The following is a 20,214-nucleotide window of genomic DNA, read 5'->3' on the forward strand; positions in this document are numbered from 1 at the left end:
ATTAAAAATCTGACCCTTTGTCAATTGAACCAACTGGGCTCATTTAAAAAAAAAAAAAAAGCCAATTTAGCTAGGATTTGAACCTGGGACCTCTCTTACCCTAAGCAAGATATACACACCTCTAGTTCAACAGCTATACCTCTATTGCGGCTACCTGTGTGTCCTGGCTACACTGCTCTACTCATGGTAGCTACCAGCAGTACGCATACACAAGCAGGGGAATCACAGCAATTGCTTGTAGTGTAGAGGCAGCCTAAATAATGCAGAATACTGAATCCCCAGGTTTAAAGACTAGCCTAATTGCATCAAGATATGCCTGTTCTGTTATTCTTTTCTCTATTTTAATTTGCCACAGGATTAAAATTTTATGTTGAAACTAAGACAAATGGGTCCAGAAAGCTAAAAGCTACAGTGAAACCTCAAGAGATCAACTGCGTGTGAGTGAAAAGGCCTTTAACACAGCTAAGTGACAGTATTCCTTTTCAAGACCACACCAAGGGCAGAATCCATGCGAGAATTAATTTTAAACTAACCAGTTAGAGGTCTGATTATCAGGTAATACCTAAGTGGGAACTTCTCACCAAGGAGAGCAGACGAGAGAGATAAAAGGAAGTTGAGAATGAAACCAGACAATGTGGTTCTTTCTCCTCTGATGGACAGAAGTTCATCACATGGGCTACAACAATGTTCTACTAAAGTTAATTCCTAATTTCTTTTGCAACATGTTTTCTCCTAGCACTACCCATAATCAACTAGTTAGTTTTGCTGTAATGCAGTTTCACTATAATCCATTTTATTTGTGCCTTGTAAACAAGGCAAATAAATGCTTTGTTTAATCCTTTGACTTCCCAGTGTTTCAAGGGAGTTTCCTCTTAGCATGCTTCTTGAAGGCACATCATCATCAACACACATGTATTATGAGCCAATCCGGTAGCTCTCATTACCTGGGCAAGCCATGAGAATATTTGAAAGCATAGCTACAGAGCGTAAGGAGTTCCTTTGTTTTAAATTTAAAATAAAACAAGGTCACCCTGCTGTGCTGTAAAGCTAGAAATCCATTAAAGTTTTCAGGGGCTAGTAACTAGAGAGATTAGGTAGCTGAGAGATATGTCTGTGACTTCACGTTCTAGGCATTGAATTTCATTTGGTGACTGTTTTTAGTTTCCTTACCAATCAGCATCCCACCAACAGAAACATTAGAATAAAAAGGCCCCACTTTTAATTGATGACCACTAGAATGAAGTTTTCAGTAAGCACAGACCATGCTTGTAAATTAAGTTAAGCAAAGACATTGCAACATAGTCTTTAAGAAAATCATTTATTTGTCCATAATGTAACAATAAATATCAGGATCATATATATATATATATTTAATAGGGGTCCAGCAATCCTCAGACTTGTCTACTCCACTGTGTGGTTTGACACACAAGCCATCATTAGCTGGCACCCCGAGAAGACAGCCTGACTGCATGTATTCATTTAAACATACATTTTCACTTACACACAGAGTAAATAATTTGCAGCATCTATCAGACTTTGCACTTGACATTAGACAGGCTGATTTTATTACAAAAGGCTATCCCTGGAGAGCACACAAGGAATCCACCAAAAAAATAATACCAATCCAAGTAGTTTTCAGTTACTCTGCCTCACTCTTGGTTCTGACACATCAGTGTTTTGTAGCTATGAACGTACATCAAGATTTACTTCAGTGGACAACACGTTGTAGTCAATGAGGACCAGAGCCAGGATGCAATTTAAGATGCAAGATCAATTTTCATGGAGTCTATATAAGACCATATTGTGATTCTAAACAAGTGAAAATAAATTGTTGAAAACAAAAAAAGTCTCCCTTAGACGGCTACTTCAGACACTGATGATGTGGATTAATTTCACACCCCACATAAAATCTTGGACAGTTTCCCACCAGATCTCTTTACTGGTTGCAGTACAGCAAGTTGTTTTTTCCATTGGCAGTCTCATGATAGAAGGGAAATTAACTCATCTCACCTCCTGGGCCTCTCTCTAATGGCACATAATGCACAAAAACTCCACAGGTAGGACTGAGTACAACAGCAACATGGTCCATGGCTGAACCAGTGGGTGCCTGAGTAATGCATGCAAAGGGAATGAGCAATGCCATGGTTCAACACAGAGATCATTAGAAATTCTCACACATACACCTTATAACCAATTGAGGGCTGTTTCTCCTAGCAAGATCTCTGAAAACCGAAATGCTCTAGGTGAAGCAGATAATATGTCACAGCAGCTGAGAAAGATCAAATAGGTTTTGCTCTGAAATGCTCAATATTTAAATCAACTAAAATATTTTGAAAGAATTTTAAAAAGTTTACTGTAAGGTTTTTTTTTTTAATTGCTCAAAAATGTACAGAGGTGTTTTGGCTCCAATATTATGTTTCCGCAGGATGTCCTCTTTTACCAAAGGAGATAGGGAGGTTTTGACTACGCGTGTGTGAACATGACATTTTCAAAACATTTTTTATGAAGGGAGTAGCAACAAAAAGGCAGTACACCAAATACATTTCCGTTCCCAAAATGTTTCCTTTCACCTGCAAGTCCATAGACTTGTTCTTAGTGGTGACTCAAACAAATCAACATATGTGATGAGAAATGCAGAATGCTATATTCACTAGGCAACAGCGTTTGATTGAACCACTCCTCTCTTTTATGGACTATGCAATACAAATCCTAGTTTGAACATGCTACTCTAAAATCTGTAATGTTAGGAGTCACAGATCTGGGAAGCAACTTATCCTTAATTTGTGTGTATGGTGCGGTTTTTTTGTTTGTTTGTTTTTAGGAAAAGCCGCAATAGCTGTGAATTGTATCTTGAAATTCTAGCTTTGTGAAACTAACTTAGAAATATTGTAACACATCATATACAGCTTTTACTTTTATTTTTCTTGAACAGCAGTAGGAAACCTATTTGCTCTCTCTGTACTGCTAGGGTATATTATCTGCTTCACCTACAGGATCAAGACTTAATACATTTATAACACATTTAAGATTTACAGTGTCAAACTTTGGAAATGAGGCAGTTAAAACCCCACAGTGCTGGTTCTGTTTTGTTTTTAAAGTCAGATCCCTGAAAGGAATTTATTGTAATACCACCTTGATGGTGTGTTGATAAGTACTATTACACTCGTTTTGATAATGTCTGCTGAAGCTTCAGAGTTTTTCAATAGCTTCTGGGGCATGCGTTGTACAATTCTGGAGGCAAGATACGTTTTAAACTTAAATAAAATCCACCACTTGTCTATAGTATAACTCTCAGTGAAATAGTAAACTAACAAGGTTTTAAAATGGGCAGTCTAAGAAAAAAGTTTCAAAGATATACACGGTCAGCGAACTGTTTTTAAGAACTTTGCAATTAACAGGACGAGGATGGCTAGGAAACTGTCAAAACTCGTTTGCAAAAATATTGCTGTTTAAAATACAGCATGAAAGACTGATTTTTATTGTTTCTTTCTAAAGAATGGTAACTAACCCCTCCCCTTCCCACATGCATTGTTTTAAAGGGTTGTAAGTAAATATGTGATTGCACTTCTCAAAATACAGTATTAGCAATAAATTGCTACTTGAAATGAAAATCTGAGGGTTTGTGTTTTTGTTTTGCCTTTGTCAGGCTGCTATTTAACAGTATTTGGCAAAAGCATCTCTGCTATTGGACTTCTATCTTGTTTTTATATTGTCACGTTAGTCAGGATCTCCCCCTTCTGGCCAATATGAAGAAGAAGCAGCTCACACTAGGTGAATGCTTTCTTCCTACAGGAAGTTTGGGCAATACGCTGAAAGAACAGTTTGCAGACAGGTATCTTAAGGTGAGCTCTGAACACGTACATCTCCTTTCTGGGTTTTTTTTTTTTTTTTTAATATAATGCAGTTCAGATCCCAACTACCACAAGCTAATTGTGAGAGTTACAGCAGTTTTAGTTTATCAATGAAAATCTATTTTAAAAAACCACAGATCATATACACCCACTCCAATTCATGTCAAATATTTGACCTGTGTGAACAGCACACACAGCGTTCTATGTTCAATTCCAATTTTCAGTATTGCTTGCTATTTGGCATTGGAGTAGTAATTTGTGTGATCTGCCATTTCAATCTGAGCTGAAATTAATTGGCAATTTGAAAAATGTGCAGGGAAGTTCTCACCAACCCCAAAGTTCTTTCTGTAAGTGTTTAAATGGCAAAATTTCCTCATTTCTAAAGGAATTCTATGAGCTTCCACAATGACACACACTGCCTATGCCAACAGTGAACTCGCCCAATAGTGTAACAACCCTAATGATCACTTTATATTCTCCTATTACCAATTCCTGTACATCGTACATTTCCCTGAAACACTGAAGGCTGCTTACCTACTGCTATATGCTTTGGGATCTGTCTCCTGTCAATGAGCCCTGACTTTGAACTCTCGTGATTACCACCAATAGGGAGCTGTATTGCCCGAGCTGAGAAGGAATTATTGCCCGTGTTCTCTATTCACTATCTGAGACCCTGGTTCAGTTCAGTGAGATTTGGACATCATTCCTCATGGATGAATTCTTGGGGGAGGTCAGTAGCAAGGTGTTCTATTGGGAAAACCCTGGCTACGGAAGTCACACATTCACTGTCAGAGAGCTCCAGATATCTGGCATCCTCTTCACCTCTGTTTCACAATGCATTTCTCTGAGGGATGACATCCAAGTGGGATTAATTTGCCAGTGGGTGGGAATGGTTAGTAGTGTGATGGCCACTGTTCCTGTAACAAAGTGACATCCATTTAAGTTTTACATGGCTTTAGCTGCCAAGTGATGGGCAAGAAACGTTTTGATGTACAGAAAATCATGACTTTCTCTAGCTCCCAGCAAGACAAAGGACACAGGTACTTCAGAAGTGATGCTTTTTAACATAAATCTTATTTCCTGAAGGTTAAGTACTGCGTTGATTTTAAAGATGTGTGTGGGCAGTTCGTAAGGTAGGTACTGTATGGCTGGGATTGTAAAATTCGCTTTTTGTTGTCTACTGAAGGAGTGATACCTAGGAAACCTTGACTGCAGGACTACGATTACCAAAGCTGTGTCAGTTCAGAATGTTCTTTTTCCTTCTCAGTTCTACTGTGTGCTTTTAACTTCTGTCCAGGGATTGTACTTAACCTCAGCAACCTGTGACCTTTGCATCCAAACCAGAGCGCTTTGTGATATATAACTTGGTTACTTCCTCAGCACAGGTAGGGTGAATGCCAACTGTCTTCATCATCTGCGCATACGTAGCGCCACATCTACCAAAAAAAAATGAACAAAGTCATACTCTGTACACATAACACATCTGTAATGGCACAAAGCATCAGACTGGGTTTACCTTATTCTCTTTTTCCAGAGTAATATCGAGTGGAGAAATTACATTTGAAGCTATTGTCCAAAAAGCAAAGCAGAGACAATTCCCAACACAACCATAGTCTATGAAGGTACTTACGTGGTAACCATTCAAGGATTTATCTTTACAACATTGTGAGGTAGGGAAGGATTATTATTCTTATTTTTATAGGTGAAGAGTTGAGGTACAGAGAGATTAACTCATGTGCCCAAGGTCACATAGTGAGTGTGGTAAAGCAAGGAACTAAATCCAGATCTCGTGAGTCACAGTCCAGTTTCTTAACTACAAGACCATACTTTCAGGTATTAAAACATTTGCAGATGGACATCAGGTTTTCCTGGTAGCCATGTAGGAAAAAATCATAGTTTGGTTTGCAGGCAAAAATCAGCTGGAAGAGAGATGAGACTGCCCTCTCAGAATATCAGACGGTGTATGGTGCTTACACTTGCAATTTCCTATAATGCAAACAAGAGAAAACTTCTCCAAAAGGTACATAGCATGCATCCATGATTTCCACTTCTGCACCTGCCAAACCTACTTGGTTAATTCCTTCAGTCTTCTGACCACAAGAGGCGTAGACCTAGATGACCTTTAAGGGTTTGTCTACACTGCAGCTAGGAGTGTGCCTCTCAGCCTGGGTACCCAGACTCACGCTAGCTCTGTGCGAGCTAGCACACTAAATTAGCAGTGTGGATGCTGCAGAGCAGGAGTTCAGACCGAGGGGGTTAGGTGGGCTTGGATGGTTAGCCTCAGCTGCCATGTCCACACTGTTCTTTTTAGCATGATAGCATGAGCAAAGCTAGGGCCAGTCTGTCTTTCCATGTTGAGAGGCACTCTCCCAGCTGCAGTGCAGTCATACCTAAAACGTGCCACTATTCCTGTCAAGTCATTTTCTGAAAATGCTGCAACATGATCAAAGATCTAAATTTAAGTATTGTTTCAGGCTGGAAAAATTAGATACTGAGAAAAAAGGAAGAAACCTTCACTAGTATCTCATATGCATCGGCGAATCCCTGTAGGATAAAAATCAGCAGAGACCACACGTTACCAGAGCACAGATTATTTTGGCAGGGGACATCCTTTTAAATGGGGGATAAAATAAGAGCTAATATTTGATCAAGTGAAATGGCAGTTCAGACTTACTACGCCTGTATTGTACATTATAAACCCAAGACTTGTGAAATACAGCAGTATACCAACACCAAGATTTGACCTTCTGAAAATCTGTTACTGTGGCTAGAGGCAAGGCAGAAAAGTGCTCCAGTTTCAAATACTTCCTTTGCATTGGTTATTTTGGATAAAACTTCAAAACGATAACCTCCTAAAAAACGCAATACTAGAATTTCTACCACTGGCAACTAATGAACTACACATATGTTGGAAATATGCATATTTGGGGTATACTGCAGTCAACAATTTCCAAGATATTCCTCACATGATACTTGTGGTCCTGCTGCCTTAGTCCTTTCTGCTTTTCATTTATGCTACACTCAGAAGTAAAAGCCAACAACGCCATAATAATATGGTGATGACATTTAGGACAACTAGCTGACATTATCCTTAGGAAAAAGTTTCTCAGGGATCAGAGTTTGCCTTCTTCATAAAATAGTATGGCGTTCGGAACGATACATTTAATTGTTATAATAAACATTTCTGAAGATGCAAGTCAGTGACAAAGGGAGGAATGAAAAAAGCACTCGGGCACATCTCAGATCTAGCGGTGATGTTCTGCACTTTAGAGAGAGGACTTAGGATTGTTCCTCAAGCTAGGAGTGAAAAGAAGGCAGGGGACTCAACCCAAGAGGAGAAAGTGCCTCACTATCAATGAAAACAAACTCTCATTCTACATCAGACCAATGGTTCACCTAGTCCAGTGTCCTGTCTGTCTCAGTGGCTGGTACCAAACATTTCAGAAGGTGTAAAATCTCCATATAATGGGAAATTATGAAAGAACTCCCAACACATAGGAGAAGCTTCTTCCTCACCTTCTCACTTAGCAGTAGGCTTATGCCCTAAAGCATAAAAGCTCATATAGGGCTCCAGGCAATGAAGGAGTTGTCTAGTCTCATTTAAGTCAGATGGTGGCTAGACTTGAATCAGGATCTGGAAGGTGGCACATTTAAAGGGTCGAGATCCTTAGGAGACCCGACTGGTATAAGGAGGCCTCTCATGGACAACACATCAAAGTGAACTTTTTTTTAAAAAAAAAAAGAAAAGGCTTGTACAGGTTTATAAAACCATTTGTGTATGGGGGTGGGGGGGAAGTGAGAAAACCTGGATCTATGCAGGAAATAGCCCGACTTGATTATGTAAAGAGTTGTCACTTTGGATGGGCTAGCACCAGCAGGAGAGTGAATTTGTGTGTGGGGGGGTGGAGGGTGAGAAAACCTGGATTTGTGCTGGAAATGGCCCACCTGTTGATCACTTTAGATAAGCTATTACCAGCAGGACAGTGGGGTGGGAGGAGGTATTGTTTCATATTCTCTGTGTGTATATAAAGTCTGCTGCAGTTTCCACGGTACACATCTGATGAAGTGAGCTGTGGCTCACGAAAGCTCATGCTCAAATAAATTGGTTAGTCTCTAAGGTGCCACAAGTACTCCTTTTCTTTTTGCGAATGCTGGGAAAGGCTTCTCTGTCATTCTTTGAAGGAACCAAACTTAATAGGTGGACACTCAAGCTGATATTTTGATGTAACAATGCCTGGCCAATCATACATTTTGCCTAAGTTGTTCCTTAACTATAGCCATTATTTCTTTAACTAAATCCAGTATATCGCAATGAAGAATGACAGTATTTTAGTGAAAATATGTGTAATACTACATAAAAGTAACATAAAACATCGATTCTTTATAGAGTTGCCAAAATTCAGCAGATATCTTTTATACTCTTACAATAACTTAAAAATCAGGCTTTAAAAGTAGAGACATTCCTTTGTACTTACTTTATTCCAAGAGCAAATCCTTGAATCACTTCACCTGCATTTGGTCCAATGAAATGAAGGCCAATGATCCGCTGCTCTTTTTTTCGCAGGCATACCATCTGAATGCAAAACATCATGGGGCATGAAGCTGGGCTTCCCCAAAGTACTAGTTCAGCCGCCTATCCCCTATGGAGCAAAGCATTTAACCACTGCTTAAATCCCACTGACTTCACTGGGATTTACGCATGGGCTTAAATGATTTGCTGAACTGAGGTTTTAATCTACATTCCCAACACTTCAGGCTTCTCTGTGGCGCATCCTGCAGACTTTAGCGAGTCATCAGTAAACAATGATTTAAAGTAAGTGACGTGCTTTGTGGTTTGTCAGGTGACATCTTACAAATGTCCTTGGTGGTCCAATACCCATCCTAACCTCATTTTGACCCAGATTGGCCAAGTTAGCACTTCTCTGATTGAGATACAGGCTGGTCACATGGGAATTCTTGGCAGCTGATTAGCTGAACTTCCAAAGATGGTCACCATTGACCACAGGTCATCCCGTGCCATTATAATTCAGTCAAAGAACATTTATGGCAGCCTGTCTGGCTAGGTACATTTACCATATATGCAAAGTGACTTTTTTTTAAAGTTAGTCAAGCCCAGGAAGGAGCGAAGAGTGTTGAATCTGCTGTGGGCAATTAAGAGTGTGGAGGCCTGACTCACTGAATGCTCACCTGTGTTCCAGAACAACGCTGGAAAGTGGATTATACAGGACAGCATCTTAGCACTTTCACTCTAAGAATAGTGACAATCTCCCTATGTAGCTGAGCATCTGTATCAGGCACTGAATCGCCACTGGTCCAAAAGGCTCTGCTACGCATGTCAGCCTGGACTGTTAAAGGCTGCATAGGGACTGTGGATTCATTCATCACCGCTGTATAACAGCAGTACTCCTGATAAGACATTCATTAATATTGAAAAGATTGTAAACAACAAAAAACCCCTCACAGAGGTTCAAAGTCAACTGCAAGTTTAATGTTTATTCACTTGTTTTGTGGGAAAGTTTAATAAGCATTATCTGCAAAGTGACTCTCAGCAGATATTGTATCACTGCCATCTTGTCCTCAAATCCTGCTCTACCATTACCTCTTTCTAAACGTAATGGCTGAGGAGAAGTAATGACACTTCACTTCTTATGCTGGACATGACATTGATAAAAGCAACCTAACTGTTTTTGTAGGTTGCATTTGACAAATGTATAGAGGGAAATCCCTTCAACTATCAGTGTCTGGCATATCCTAGGCATAGGGTGTTAGGAGCATAATACTTTGAGCTGGACCTATTAGGTCAATACATTCATCCCACTGCAAAGGTAGAAGTTAGTCCCCCCTGACATAAAAATGTACTAGATATTCCACTGATATTATGCTTCATCCTAGCCAAGCTTCTTTCTACAGTCAAGTGGGCCTGCAAACCTTACAATCAGAGTAAATGAACTGTTCCAAAAAATGAGATTTACTTCAGGTCTGAAGCTCTGGTGTAAAACAGGGAGGCCTTTGTGGCTTGTTTTATAAGGACAAATGGGACGACAATTCAAAGATTACATTTAGCTGATGAAGAACTGCCTCCCTTGTCTTAAAGAAAAAAGGCGGCACAATAATATCCTGATCTGAATAAATATTCAGAAATTCCCTAAGAACTGAATGTGTTGTCTGTGGAGCACTCTATCAGCAGTGAGAACTGCTAACTCCTCGTCAAGTGCTTTGAAGATGTAAAGTGTTATGTGAGGAATATCAAAAGTGAGAGACTGTGGCTAGAGAAAAATGGTTGATGATTGGGAAAAGAACCCATCAATTTTGAGAAAGTTTTTCAGCAATCTGACAAATGCTTTTTGTTCCTAAAGCAAAATATAGACCATATCACTTGTTTTAATAAAAGTTAAAAGTTCTGAATGCTTACTTTTATGTAACACTGAGTTGTCTCTCTTTCAGCCACTGTAAATTCCAAAGGTGTATAATATGCATGGTATACCTGATTGGGAAAAATGAATATTAAGATTCCTTGTTAGAATATATATTTCTATAACTACCAGACATTTGACATGATAACTTCATGATTATTATTATTGTACACAATTGGTACTATACACTAGTGCTGTATAAACAGAAAAATAGACCAAGATTGGTTTTTATAACAGCATTAATTAGTGGGCTAGATTTCTTTTTAAAGCTTACAAGATATGCAGTTACTGTGATAAAAAGTACACATGAAAAGCAAGACCAAGAGCAGAAAAAATCTTTTTCATGGAAAGCTCAGCTATTTATACAGGATATCTCTCTCTCTATATATGAAAAAAGTCAGATTACTCATTTCTAGTGTCCTGAATTCAAAATAATCATCTGATCTTAATTTGATTCAGACCTCTTTTGACCAAAAGGTGAGGGAATTCCTAAGTTTTTGAGCATATGAAAAACTGTAAGCTCTTCATATCTGTAATCATGTACTGCAGGGGAAATTGAAAGGGTAATTTTTCCAGACTGTCCAGTAAACAATTTTTTAAATCAACCAATCTCTTTCTTGCAGTATAATGAGGTTCACCTATAGCCATAGCTAAGACAAATACTGTATGCAAAAAATCAACTGCTTGGAAAGAACAATTGCTTTGTTGCCATTTATGGTCCTTCAGGTGGTGTTAAGACCCAGAAAGCAATGAATTACAGTAGAAGCGATAAAAGCACTAAAGCCTAATGTTGATTTCAAAGCATAAATTGAGTATCAAGGTAACCAAGAATCTATCAGTAACTGACTGCACATGAACTAGGAAGTTGCCAATTATTACAATTTCCATTTCCACAATATAAAGCGTTACACCTAGATGACCTTTCTTTGAAGACTGAATAAAGAGACCCCTACATTTCTTTTGCAAAGTGGCTAACTGGAATCATGATTTGTTATAACAGTGCAGCAGCTGAATAGAAACAATGATTCTGAACTTCCTCACCAGCAATGGTGCATTGCAACTCACACGCAACTCATCATGGCTTGTGTGGATGGTGAATGTATTCCTGAAGCAATTTTATTCATCTGCGTGCAGTGCATAAGTATACCAGACCAGTGTATTTTCAATCAAACAAATGGAACTATAGTAGAAATCTGTTTACCTGAAAGTTCAAGGGGACGTCAGAAACCTTTAGGTGAATAAGGCAGCTGGGCAGCTAATTTTGAAGACTCAAATGGGATGTAGCAGTTCCATTTAATGATGGCTGTAACTTATCACTCATTAAAATAGTAATTTGGTTTCCCAAGTTACGTGTTACACCACCTGCTTTTGAAATTGAGGTCCTTGGTGTCTCTGGAGCAGTTACGTTCAATCTTCCTAACCATGTGGAGTAGTGGCTTGGGGATCTAGACCAATGGCTGCACAAAAATCACTTTTACTTGTTACCATAGTTTCCACAGGTAAAAGTTCCCATCTCTCCATGCTGAAACTAAGTCCTAGTTAAACAATTAAAAATTTTAATACCTCTAAGTTATCCAGTCCATAATGTTCCACTGCCTTTTCTTCTGACAGTCCTACACAACCGTATTCCAGAGGAGTGAAAACTGTAGTGGGTACCTGGCACATCATAAAACAACCCCAAATGTTACAGTCGAACCATATGATGAAAGACACTCACTAGGCATTTAGCAACTACAAAAATATGTGATTTGATAAGGAGACTTTTGCAACAGCGAGAAGAATTCTAGTTTCAGTGCACTCAGTCTGAAAAGCTGGATCCCAAATTAGAAAAAATGATTCTTGTCTATTTACTAGGGTGTTGGGTTTTGTTTTTAACCATTTTAAACAATACTGAAAAAAAAAAGTAACAACTCACATTGTCATAATCCATCAGTTCTGAAGACTGGCCAAACAGACGCTGAGCCAGCAACTTTCCTGCAGCCATCGCCGTAGGCGTCAATTCAGGGCGCCCCTGAGAAGAAAGAGTGGGAAAGAGATCAAGAAGCTAAGTGGAGAAATTATGTGAGGAAGTGAAGAGGCAGCAGCTGGAAGATTTTTTGAGAGGTAGCGCTGATGTTTTATAAAGGACCATGGCTGGTGGATTTAGGTCCCATCTAGATGTCATACTTCTCAGATTCACTCAAAGCCATTAGGTGGCTGCCACAATACTTTTGCAATCTAACGGTTTCCTTCCTAGTATTCCAACTAACCACTACCTTAGAAATGGGATTCAGCAAATATCAAAACCAAGATTTCCCACTCTACCCACCCAAGCTTTTCAAACTTTTATTGACTATTGTAAAACACTTGGGGTATCTAATGACACTTCGATTAATTCCCTCCTCCCAGCTTATCCATAAGATTTCTATGTATATAGTATTAACTGTTTCAGAGGAACAGCCGTGTTAGTCTGTATTCGCAAAAAGAAAAGGAGTACTTGTGGCACCTTAGAGACTAACCAATTTATTTGAGCATGAGCTTTCGTGAGCTACAGCTCACTTCATCAGATGTGTACCGTGGAAACTGCAGCAGACTTTATATACACACAGAAATCATGAAACAATACCTCCTCCCACCCCACTGTCCTGCTGGTAATAGCTTATCTAACTGTGAATCACTTCTGCGCACATGCGAATATCAGCTGAACTGCAAATTTTCTTGTAGTTTTCCTTGGATTTTATTGTCTCCTCCACCATCCATTGCACCTCCTTTATACTTGGATTCTCTATGTTAATACTCACTGAGTAGTGATGGAGTCATAGATTTCCATACCAAAAGTCAAATCCAAACAATTTAGTATTGTAAGCACTTATGTATACTGTACCTGATACACATGCTTCATAGGTCAATGAAAACTAGCCTATTTTTCTCCACAACCCATGACAAATCATGGAACTGCAAACCTATGCTTTTTTTGTTGTTTAAAAAGATCCATCAAATAATGGCTTTTCAAACAAAGCATTTTCGCTTCCAAGATCTGTAAATGTCATTTACCAGATGAAGTTTGCCATTTGTTTTTTCTTACATACATTTGCCTGAAAAATGTCTGCCAATCATTTCTGTAGCAGGAAATACAGATGTTGTTTTGGCATTCCAGAAATGAATAGAAGATTGGAACGAGAGATAAAATTGTGAAAGCACTGCCATGCATTCCACAAAACCCAACTAATTACTAAAACATCCATGCAGATAAAGAACAATTTCTCATAAAACAGCAGCTTTAAGACCTTCCCTGGTAAATATTTGAAGTCAACACTCACTTTGCAGTCATGTGTACAACTACTCAGTTGATTATCATTGATTTGAATTGTTCATAAGAATCCTTTCAACATATTAAACATTTAAGGCCTCCTAGGAGAATTTTAGAAGCTTTGAAGTGCTGTATATTTGTTCTAACATGACTCAGTTTTTTGGTCTTATTTCTGTTCAGAACACCCTAGCAAAGCAACATACAGTACCTTCCACCATTACAGTTGCTACAACACCCTTTGAAGAAGCGGATTTACAGTGGCTCCTACGTATGTTAAATATCATTATAACAACACTTCTCTGGTGCATGTGCTATGCTTCTTCAGCAAGAATGCTATGGGAGAGAGGATTTTAACAAGCATAAAATTTATACCAGACTTGCAAAACTGTCACATATATTTGCTAGCTCAGACAAAATCTACCGCCTCAACCCCTCACGATTACTGATAATGAAGAAACTAATGAGATTTCATTTGTCAGTTAAAAAACCCCCCAAACAAAACCACTATTCACTTAAAGGGTTCTGAGACCTTTTCAAAAGCACTGGATGCACCCCTGGGAAGTTTATACAAGTGAATAGTTCAGATGAATTTATGGTCTAATTTTCCAAACAAGAGCACAACCATGCACACAATTCTACATTTGCACCAGCCAGGTACGTCTCTTAAAAGTGACAATACTCATTCTGAAGAGGTAAGTGGGGTTTAATTTGTGGATAAACTTCCCCATTGAACTCTTAATATTTAATAGCAAGTTAGTGTCTATGCAACATGAGTTTGGGAAATGAGGGCCAAGAGTGACTTTTAAGAGATAACAGCTGTCAAATGCACCCTGCATCTCAAAGGACCCTAATGCATGTCACAAGTTATGCACTTACAGTGGCACTGAAATGCTGCCAACTACGTTTGGGGGGAGCAGACTGGTGGAAAACCAGTGTGCAAGACCCTGTACAAAAGCAGAGGGAGGGGCAATGCTGGCCAAGGATCCTGTGGCAAACCCTACCTTTATGGGCAGGATGGGGGGAAATCACTGATATCCACATATAGCAAGAAGGACTTTGGCAGGGCTTTTTTCCTTCTTTTAAAAGGTCTTATCCAAAGGATACACACACACACACACACAAAAATACATGGTTCTCAATTAGTATATGCTGAAGGGCCGAGCTGACCCTGGTGTGTTGCGAACCAGTGGTTTTAGAGTGTCTGGTGATTTCAAACCTGATATTTGATCTGCTAGAGAAATTCAGCTAAGTTGGGAGTTTCACTTCACTGACAGCATTGCCAGTTTTCAATGATCTAAATGAATCCTTTAACAAACAATTTGGTATTCACGTAAAATGATTATATCACTTAATTTGAGCATAGAAACGCACTTCAATATTGGATGAAATTCTCTGGCTTGTGTTACGCTGGAGGTCAGACTAGATGATCATAACGGTCCCTTCTGGCCTTAAATTCTATGACTCTGTGAACAACATACCCTCTTATGTCTTGGGTTATAGGGAGCTACTTAAATGAAAGCACTGAGACTGTATAGAGAGGTACATAAATATGATCTTAACTGAGCATATCTAGAGAACACTGATTAAATTTCCAGAGTGGTCATCCCACAGTGGGCATGGCACAGTGTAAAAATGAGAGTACCATTGTTAGTTCAGAGTCCCTGAAGAGCTTACAACCTAAATGAGACACACAGCATCAGAATAGGAAAAGGAGGGACAAGAGAGAACATGAGTCACAGTAGAACATGAATGAAGCTTTTAAGTGCTGACATTTTTGAACAGTGAGACGAAGATACAGGAAAAGGGGAGAAGCACCCAGCCCAGCAGGGTAAGTCACATGGGAAAGAAACAATGTGTGGAAGGGGAGCGAAGCAGAGATAGTTGAAGTGGTTTGCCCAAGGTCATACTGCAGATCAGCAGCAGCATCGTGAACAGAACCCAGTTTTCTGAGTCCCAGTCCAGTGCTCTACCTACACTGCCTCTAGCTTCTGAATTGGAGAGATTCAAGAAAAGAAAGGTTAAAACCACAGAGGTTAAGGCCAGAAGGGATCACCCAATCATTTAGTCTGACCTCCTGCGTATCACAGACAATCACTACCACCTGTATGGCCACACATGAAACCCAACAACCGAAAGTTGACCAAAGTATTACACAGCCCTCAGGAGACTAAACTATTGTGTGCCACAGGCAGCGAATAGGAGGGACCAATGGCAGGGCACTGATTAAGTGAGATATACCCAGATGATCCTGGCAAGCGACTTGCGCATCACTCTGCAAAGAAAGGCGATCCCCCGCACACCCTGGCCAACGCCAAGCTGACCTGGAAGAAAATTCTTTCCCAGCACTATCCTGAGCATCTGAACAAAAACCAGCCAGCTGAGAGAGAGAGAGCTCTCAGTACCACCTCAGAGCACAGGCACATCCCGTCCAGTGTCCCATCTCCAGCTGTGGCCATCCCTGATGGTTCAGAGGAAGGAGGCCCAAAAAAAACCCCCCAACCCAGAATACATTTGGAGCATGTGTGTGTGTGTATGGCGGAGAGGAATCAGGAGGTCAGGAGAGACAACTATGGCATGAACCAGGGATTTGAAAGAGGTACTGAGTGGAAGGGGCAAACTTCTAGAGATGTCACAGAGGGAGAACTGATAAGATATGGTGAGAGTCTGGGTCTGAGAAATCAAAGATAACCCCTAAAGGTGAGAGTCTGAGTGGTGGGGAATGATAATGAAGTTGTCAACAATGATGGAGAAAGGGGGAGGGGAGAGGGTGTAGGAGGAAAGGAATAGTTCAGTTTTGACAGTTTGAAGGAAGTAACAGGTCATCCCAGAGAAGACATCAGAAAGACACAAACAGGAAGAGATGTGAGCCTAGATGGAGGGGAAGAGGTCAAAGGTGGAGAGGTAGAGTTATGAGATGTCTCTCTGGTTCCAGAGTCCTAGTTAAGAATGTGGACGACTATTCTCAGGACATTCTGTAACCTACCATACCTCTTGGAAGCGTTGGGACAACTGTATTCTTTAAAAGTGGCAGAGTCACGAATCGTTTAAAGATCTTTCAGTTTTTACTGTATATACCCCATGGATGTCATCACAGTATTTAAACCTTTTTGAAAAAAAGATGTCTCAAGTATATAAGGACCAATCCTGAAAAGCACTGATGCACTCAACTGCTACTAACTTCAGTGGTAGTGGATGGAAAGCTGTACCTTGCAAGACCAGGCCCATATATTACACGTATTGGCTATCTCAAATATTTATAAGATGTGCTTTGGGAATCAAAGCAATCTGATTTACTGGTGAGAGGACTTGCTATAACTGTGAAGCTTATAATGCAGACATACACAATTAAACATTTTATGAAGACAACTCATTTCTAGATGCTCAGTTTATACTGGACACTGAGTTTTTACGTGACTGAAAACATCTGGCCTTGTGCCTCGAAGTACATTCTGACAGGTGCAAGAAACTGTTGTCATAGCACATTTTGTAGATTATTATTAGAATTGAGTTAATGCTGCAAGAATCTGTGACTATTTGTTTTGCTCATTTTGTTTGACTAATTACTGAATGAGCTTCAAGAATGCTTGTCCCCCTTTTATGTTCTCTTGCCATGAACTTCTGAGCAATTGAGTTTTACGTGGCATGAATGTTCACAGAGAAGCAGAACCACATGCATGAATATTTGGGGCAATCAAATTTTAAAATTCGGAGATGCTGATTCTTGTGCCAGAAGCGTTCCATATCAGGGAAGAGAAAGTGTCACGTGACCAATCACAATGAACTAATAAAACTAAAAAAAAAACCCAAAAAATCAAATATTCACTGAAATTTTCACGGTCATTCCATAGACATATTGAGACTTATTCATTCAGCTCCAGTAGTTATGTATATTTTAACTCAACATTCAGGGACTGCATGAAGACATTTATTTGAAGGGATAAAACAATATTAAAGATTAACAACTTCTGCCTAGTAATGCATTTCCTGATAATCATCAGCAATAATCTCTACAGAGATACTTCACAAGATTTTGGTTAAGGAAATTACTGATCCAGGTGGCTGGCATAACATTGTACAAAGTGAAAAAAGACCAAAACACTATATATATGTTAAAGCATGATGACATCTGGTCACTAGTTATAAGTCAGGAACAAAGTTCAGCTTCCTGTTATTGTAAAATAGTTTATGTAGACATTGTACCTCTGTAATGTCTCCAATTGCATATATGTGAGGAACAGAAGTAGCTTCGCTGGCATCAACAATGATCTTTCCAGTTTCAGAGTTAATTTTCACCCCAATTGTCTCCAAATTCAGAGTTTTAGTGTCAGGTGCTCGGCCTTAAGGAAATGAAGAAACTTATGTTAAAAATATTTCTTCATCAGCTTTAATAAAAAAAAAACCCCTGTCATTCTCCATCAAAGGTTTCCAAGAACTTGGTGCTGTTCAATAACCTAACAAGAAGGAAAACAAAAAACTGTGATTGTGTAAAGCTCTCAGTGGAAATTATTGACATGAATTTCTCTTTGTGAAAGGAAAATACCATTATAAGTACCTTAGTTTACATCATTTTCAAGAAAGTTATCCCATAACAAAACGATAAGACCATTGCATTATATGCAGAAGCCAGAAGGTTTAATGTTACATATTAAACGCAGTTATCAACACATTGTTTATAACTGAAGTGTCATCTTCTCTGAAAATTAGCATTCACGCAAAGTGAAAGAACCCTTAACAATCCTATTCCTCCTCCACCACCCTCCCTTGACAATCCTTGTTTACCCTTTCATTTCTCTTTCACCTTAGATAAGGAAGAAAATCAGCAAAATTAACTTCACTTTCAAGTTACTAGTGATATAATGTTTGGGTCTCACATATTATACGGGAATGTTTGTGTATTTTAAGACAACTGGTTTCCCTGCAATTTTTTTTTAAAATTTGTGACAATGTTTCTATTGGCCCTAAGTTTTATAACAGCTTATTTTTTTTACAAAGTTTTCATCTTGGAACACATTTAAGTTGATGGTGTTCCTTTAAGTTATATAACCAATAAAATATGCATATGGCCTGGAATCTAAATGGCAAAATACTGCAGAAAGCATCCTACTTGTCAATCAAAAGCTTGACAACATTCCACTGAGCAGTCTGTACAGTGCCTAGCACAACAGGCCCTGATCCTTGATGGGTGTTCCTAAGCTCTACTGTAATACAAATAATAAATTATTGCAAAGGTAACATGCAGAATCAAGTTATCCAGTATCAGCAGAGCTTGCAAAGGCAAACGTGATCACATAGGATAAATTAGCAGAAGAAATCAAAATGAGGAAAGTTTCCTTCTCCTATTAAAGTTGTATCCATTTTTGGAGGCTACAAAGGAAGGGAACAGGAGTATGTGCTCTTTGTGTGGGACTCACGGTTTCGTGTTTGATGTTAACGCAAAGCAAAACAAAAAGGGAAATGTGTTTGCATTATAAAAAACAAGGTCTTTGATGTTAATGTAGGAAATTATTAAACAAAAGGAAAACCTGGCTTGTCAATGCAGACCTAATTATATGTAAACATATGATTCACTGCTTTACACATCTGCCATATCACCAGGCCCCCCAAAACAATGTCACATCTGAATGCCTCAGTAAGGACTTCTGTGTATTAATTTCATCTGGTGAAACCAACACTTCCTCTGGGAGTACTGACTGAAGCTGTCGGCACTTGGCTATCTGTCTGTCTTCCCTTCTGTTGTCCCCATGGGATGCTGATCTGCTGTTCCTTCTCTGCCCCTTGCTCCACAGTCCCGATGCTATCAGGCAACAAAAATAATAAACCTCCAGGACCTTATCTTGGCTCGGATGTGAAACAACTTCCTACTGTTGTATTTCTTTGTGTACTGAGAGTAAAGCCTGGATATTCTGAAAATGGACAGCTAATGGGGTTTTCTAGTTTCCCCTTTTTCCTGCCCAGGCAAAGCCAAAAGAAAGCTTAGCACGCAACAGACATTTAAAAAAAAACAACCACCCAACTCCTAATCTCATCAATAGATTAGTTTGAGGCACTGTGACAAAACACAACACAGAGTTTATCAAATCTGCACTTAGCTTTCCAATTCCAATCTATTTTAACATGTGTATTTTGTATTAACAACTAAAGAATTACATAAAGTGTGCTTTGCTGGTCTTTCAGAAACTCCCACGCCCAACTACATTGCCCAAGTGCAGTTATGAAAGCAGTAATAAAATATTCAACTAGAATGAATTTGTATTGGCTTTCAGCCCCGGTGGCTCACATTCACAAACTAGAATTACATTTACTAATCTTACTTCAGATCAACTGTATTAGCCTTTGGCTCATGAATTCTCTCACATGCAGCCAAGTAGCTCGGTTAATTCTAATCCCAAATTTAGGGAGCCCTAACATTTTCCCACATTCACCTATCTGCAATATTAAAGCAGTTGCTAACATGTCTTCCTAACGTTAGGTAGTAAGGCTAATTGTTTTTGATAAATTACTCTTAAGTTCTCAAGGTTGTTTCAACTTTTTTTAAAGTACAGTTTTAGGAAAGTATCAGTTTACAGCTTCTTCCCAGAAAGAGAAACCTAAGCACACTCCAAACCCCACCAATCAAAGCAGAGAAATGGCCTCTCCGACAAGTCAGCACACATGCTTTTAA

General features: G+C 39.2%; 1 protein-coding gene across 4 annotated transcripts in view; it reads right to left on the reverse strand.

Annotated features, from left to right (window-relative positions):
• Positions 1-1,302: 1,302 nt before the first annotated feature.
• The window catches only part of TXNRD2 (thioredoxin reductase 2), a 70,980-nt gene continuing 52,068 nt past the window's right edge, over positions 1,303-20,214 (reverse strand). For 3 of the 4 annotated variants that reach the window (XM_048822077.2, XM_048822079.2, XM_048822073.2), the window contains exons 12-17: positions 17,754-17,890; positions 12,180-12,275; positions 11,828-11,920; positions 10,264-10,335; positions 8,327-8,424; positions 1,303-5,287 (exon numbers count right to left, since the gene is read on the reverse strand). In XM_048822077.2, the coding sequence (XP_048678034.1) occupies positions 5,164-5,287; positions 8,327-8,424; positions 10,264-10,335; positions 11,828-11,920; positions 12,180-12,275; positions 17,754-17,890 (620 nt within the window). In that variant the 3' untranslated portion in view covers positions 1,303-5,163. The remainder of the gene's footprint in view (positions 5,288-8,326; positions 8,425-10,263; positions 10,336-11,827; positions 11,921-12,179; positions 12,276-17,753; positions 17,891-20,214) is intronic. The other variant, XM_048822075.2, reaches the window with a different exon arrangement.

This window comes from Caretta caretta, chromosome 15 (assembly GCF_965140235.1).
Source record: "Caretta caretta isolate rCarCar2 chromosome 15, rCarCar1.hap1, whole genome shotgun sequence".
In the NCBI taxonomy this organism is placed as follows: Eukaryota; Metazoa; Chordata; order Testudines; family Cheloniidae; genus Caretta; species Caretta caretta.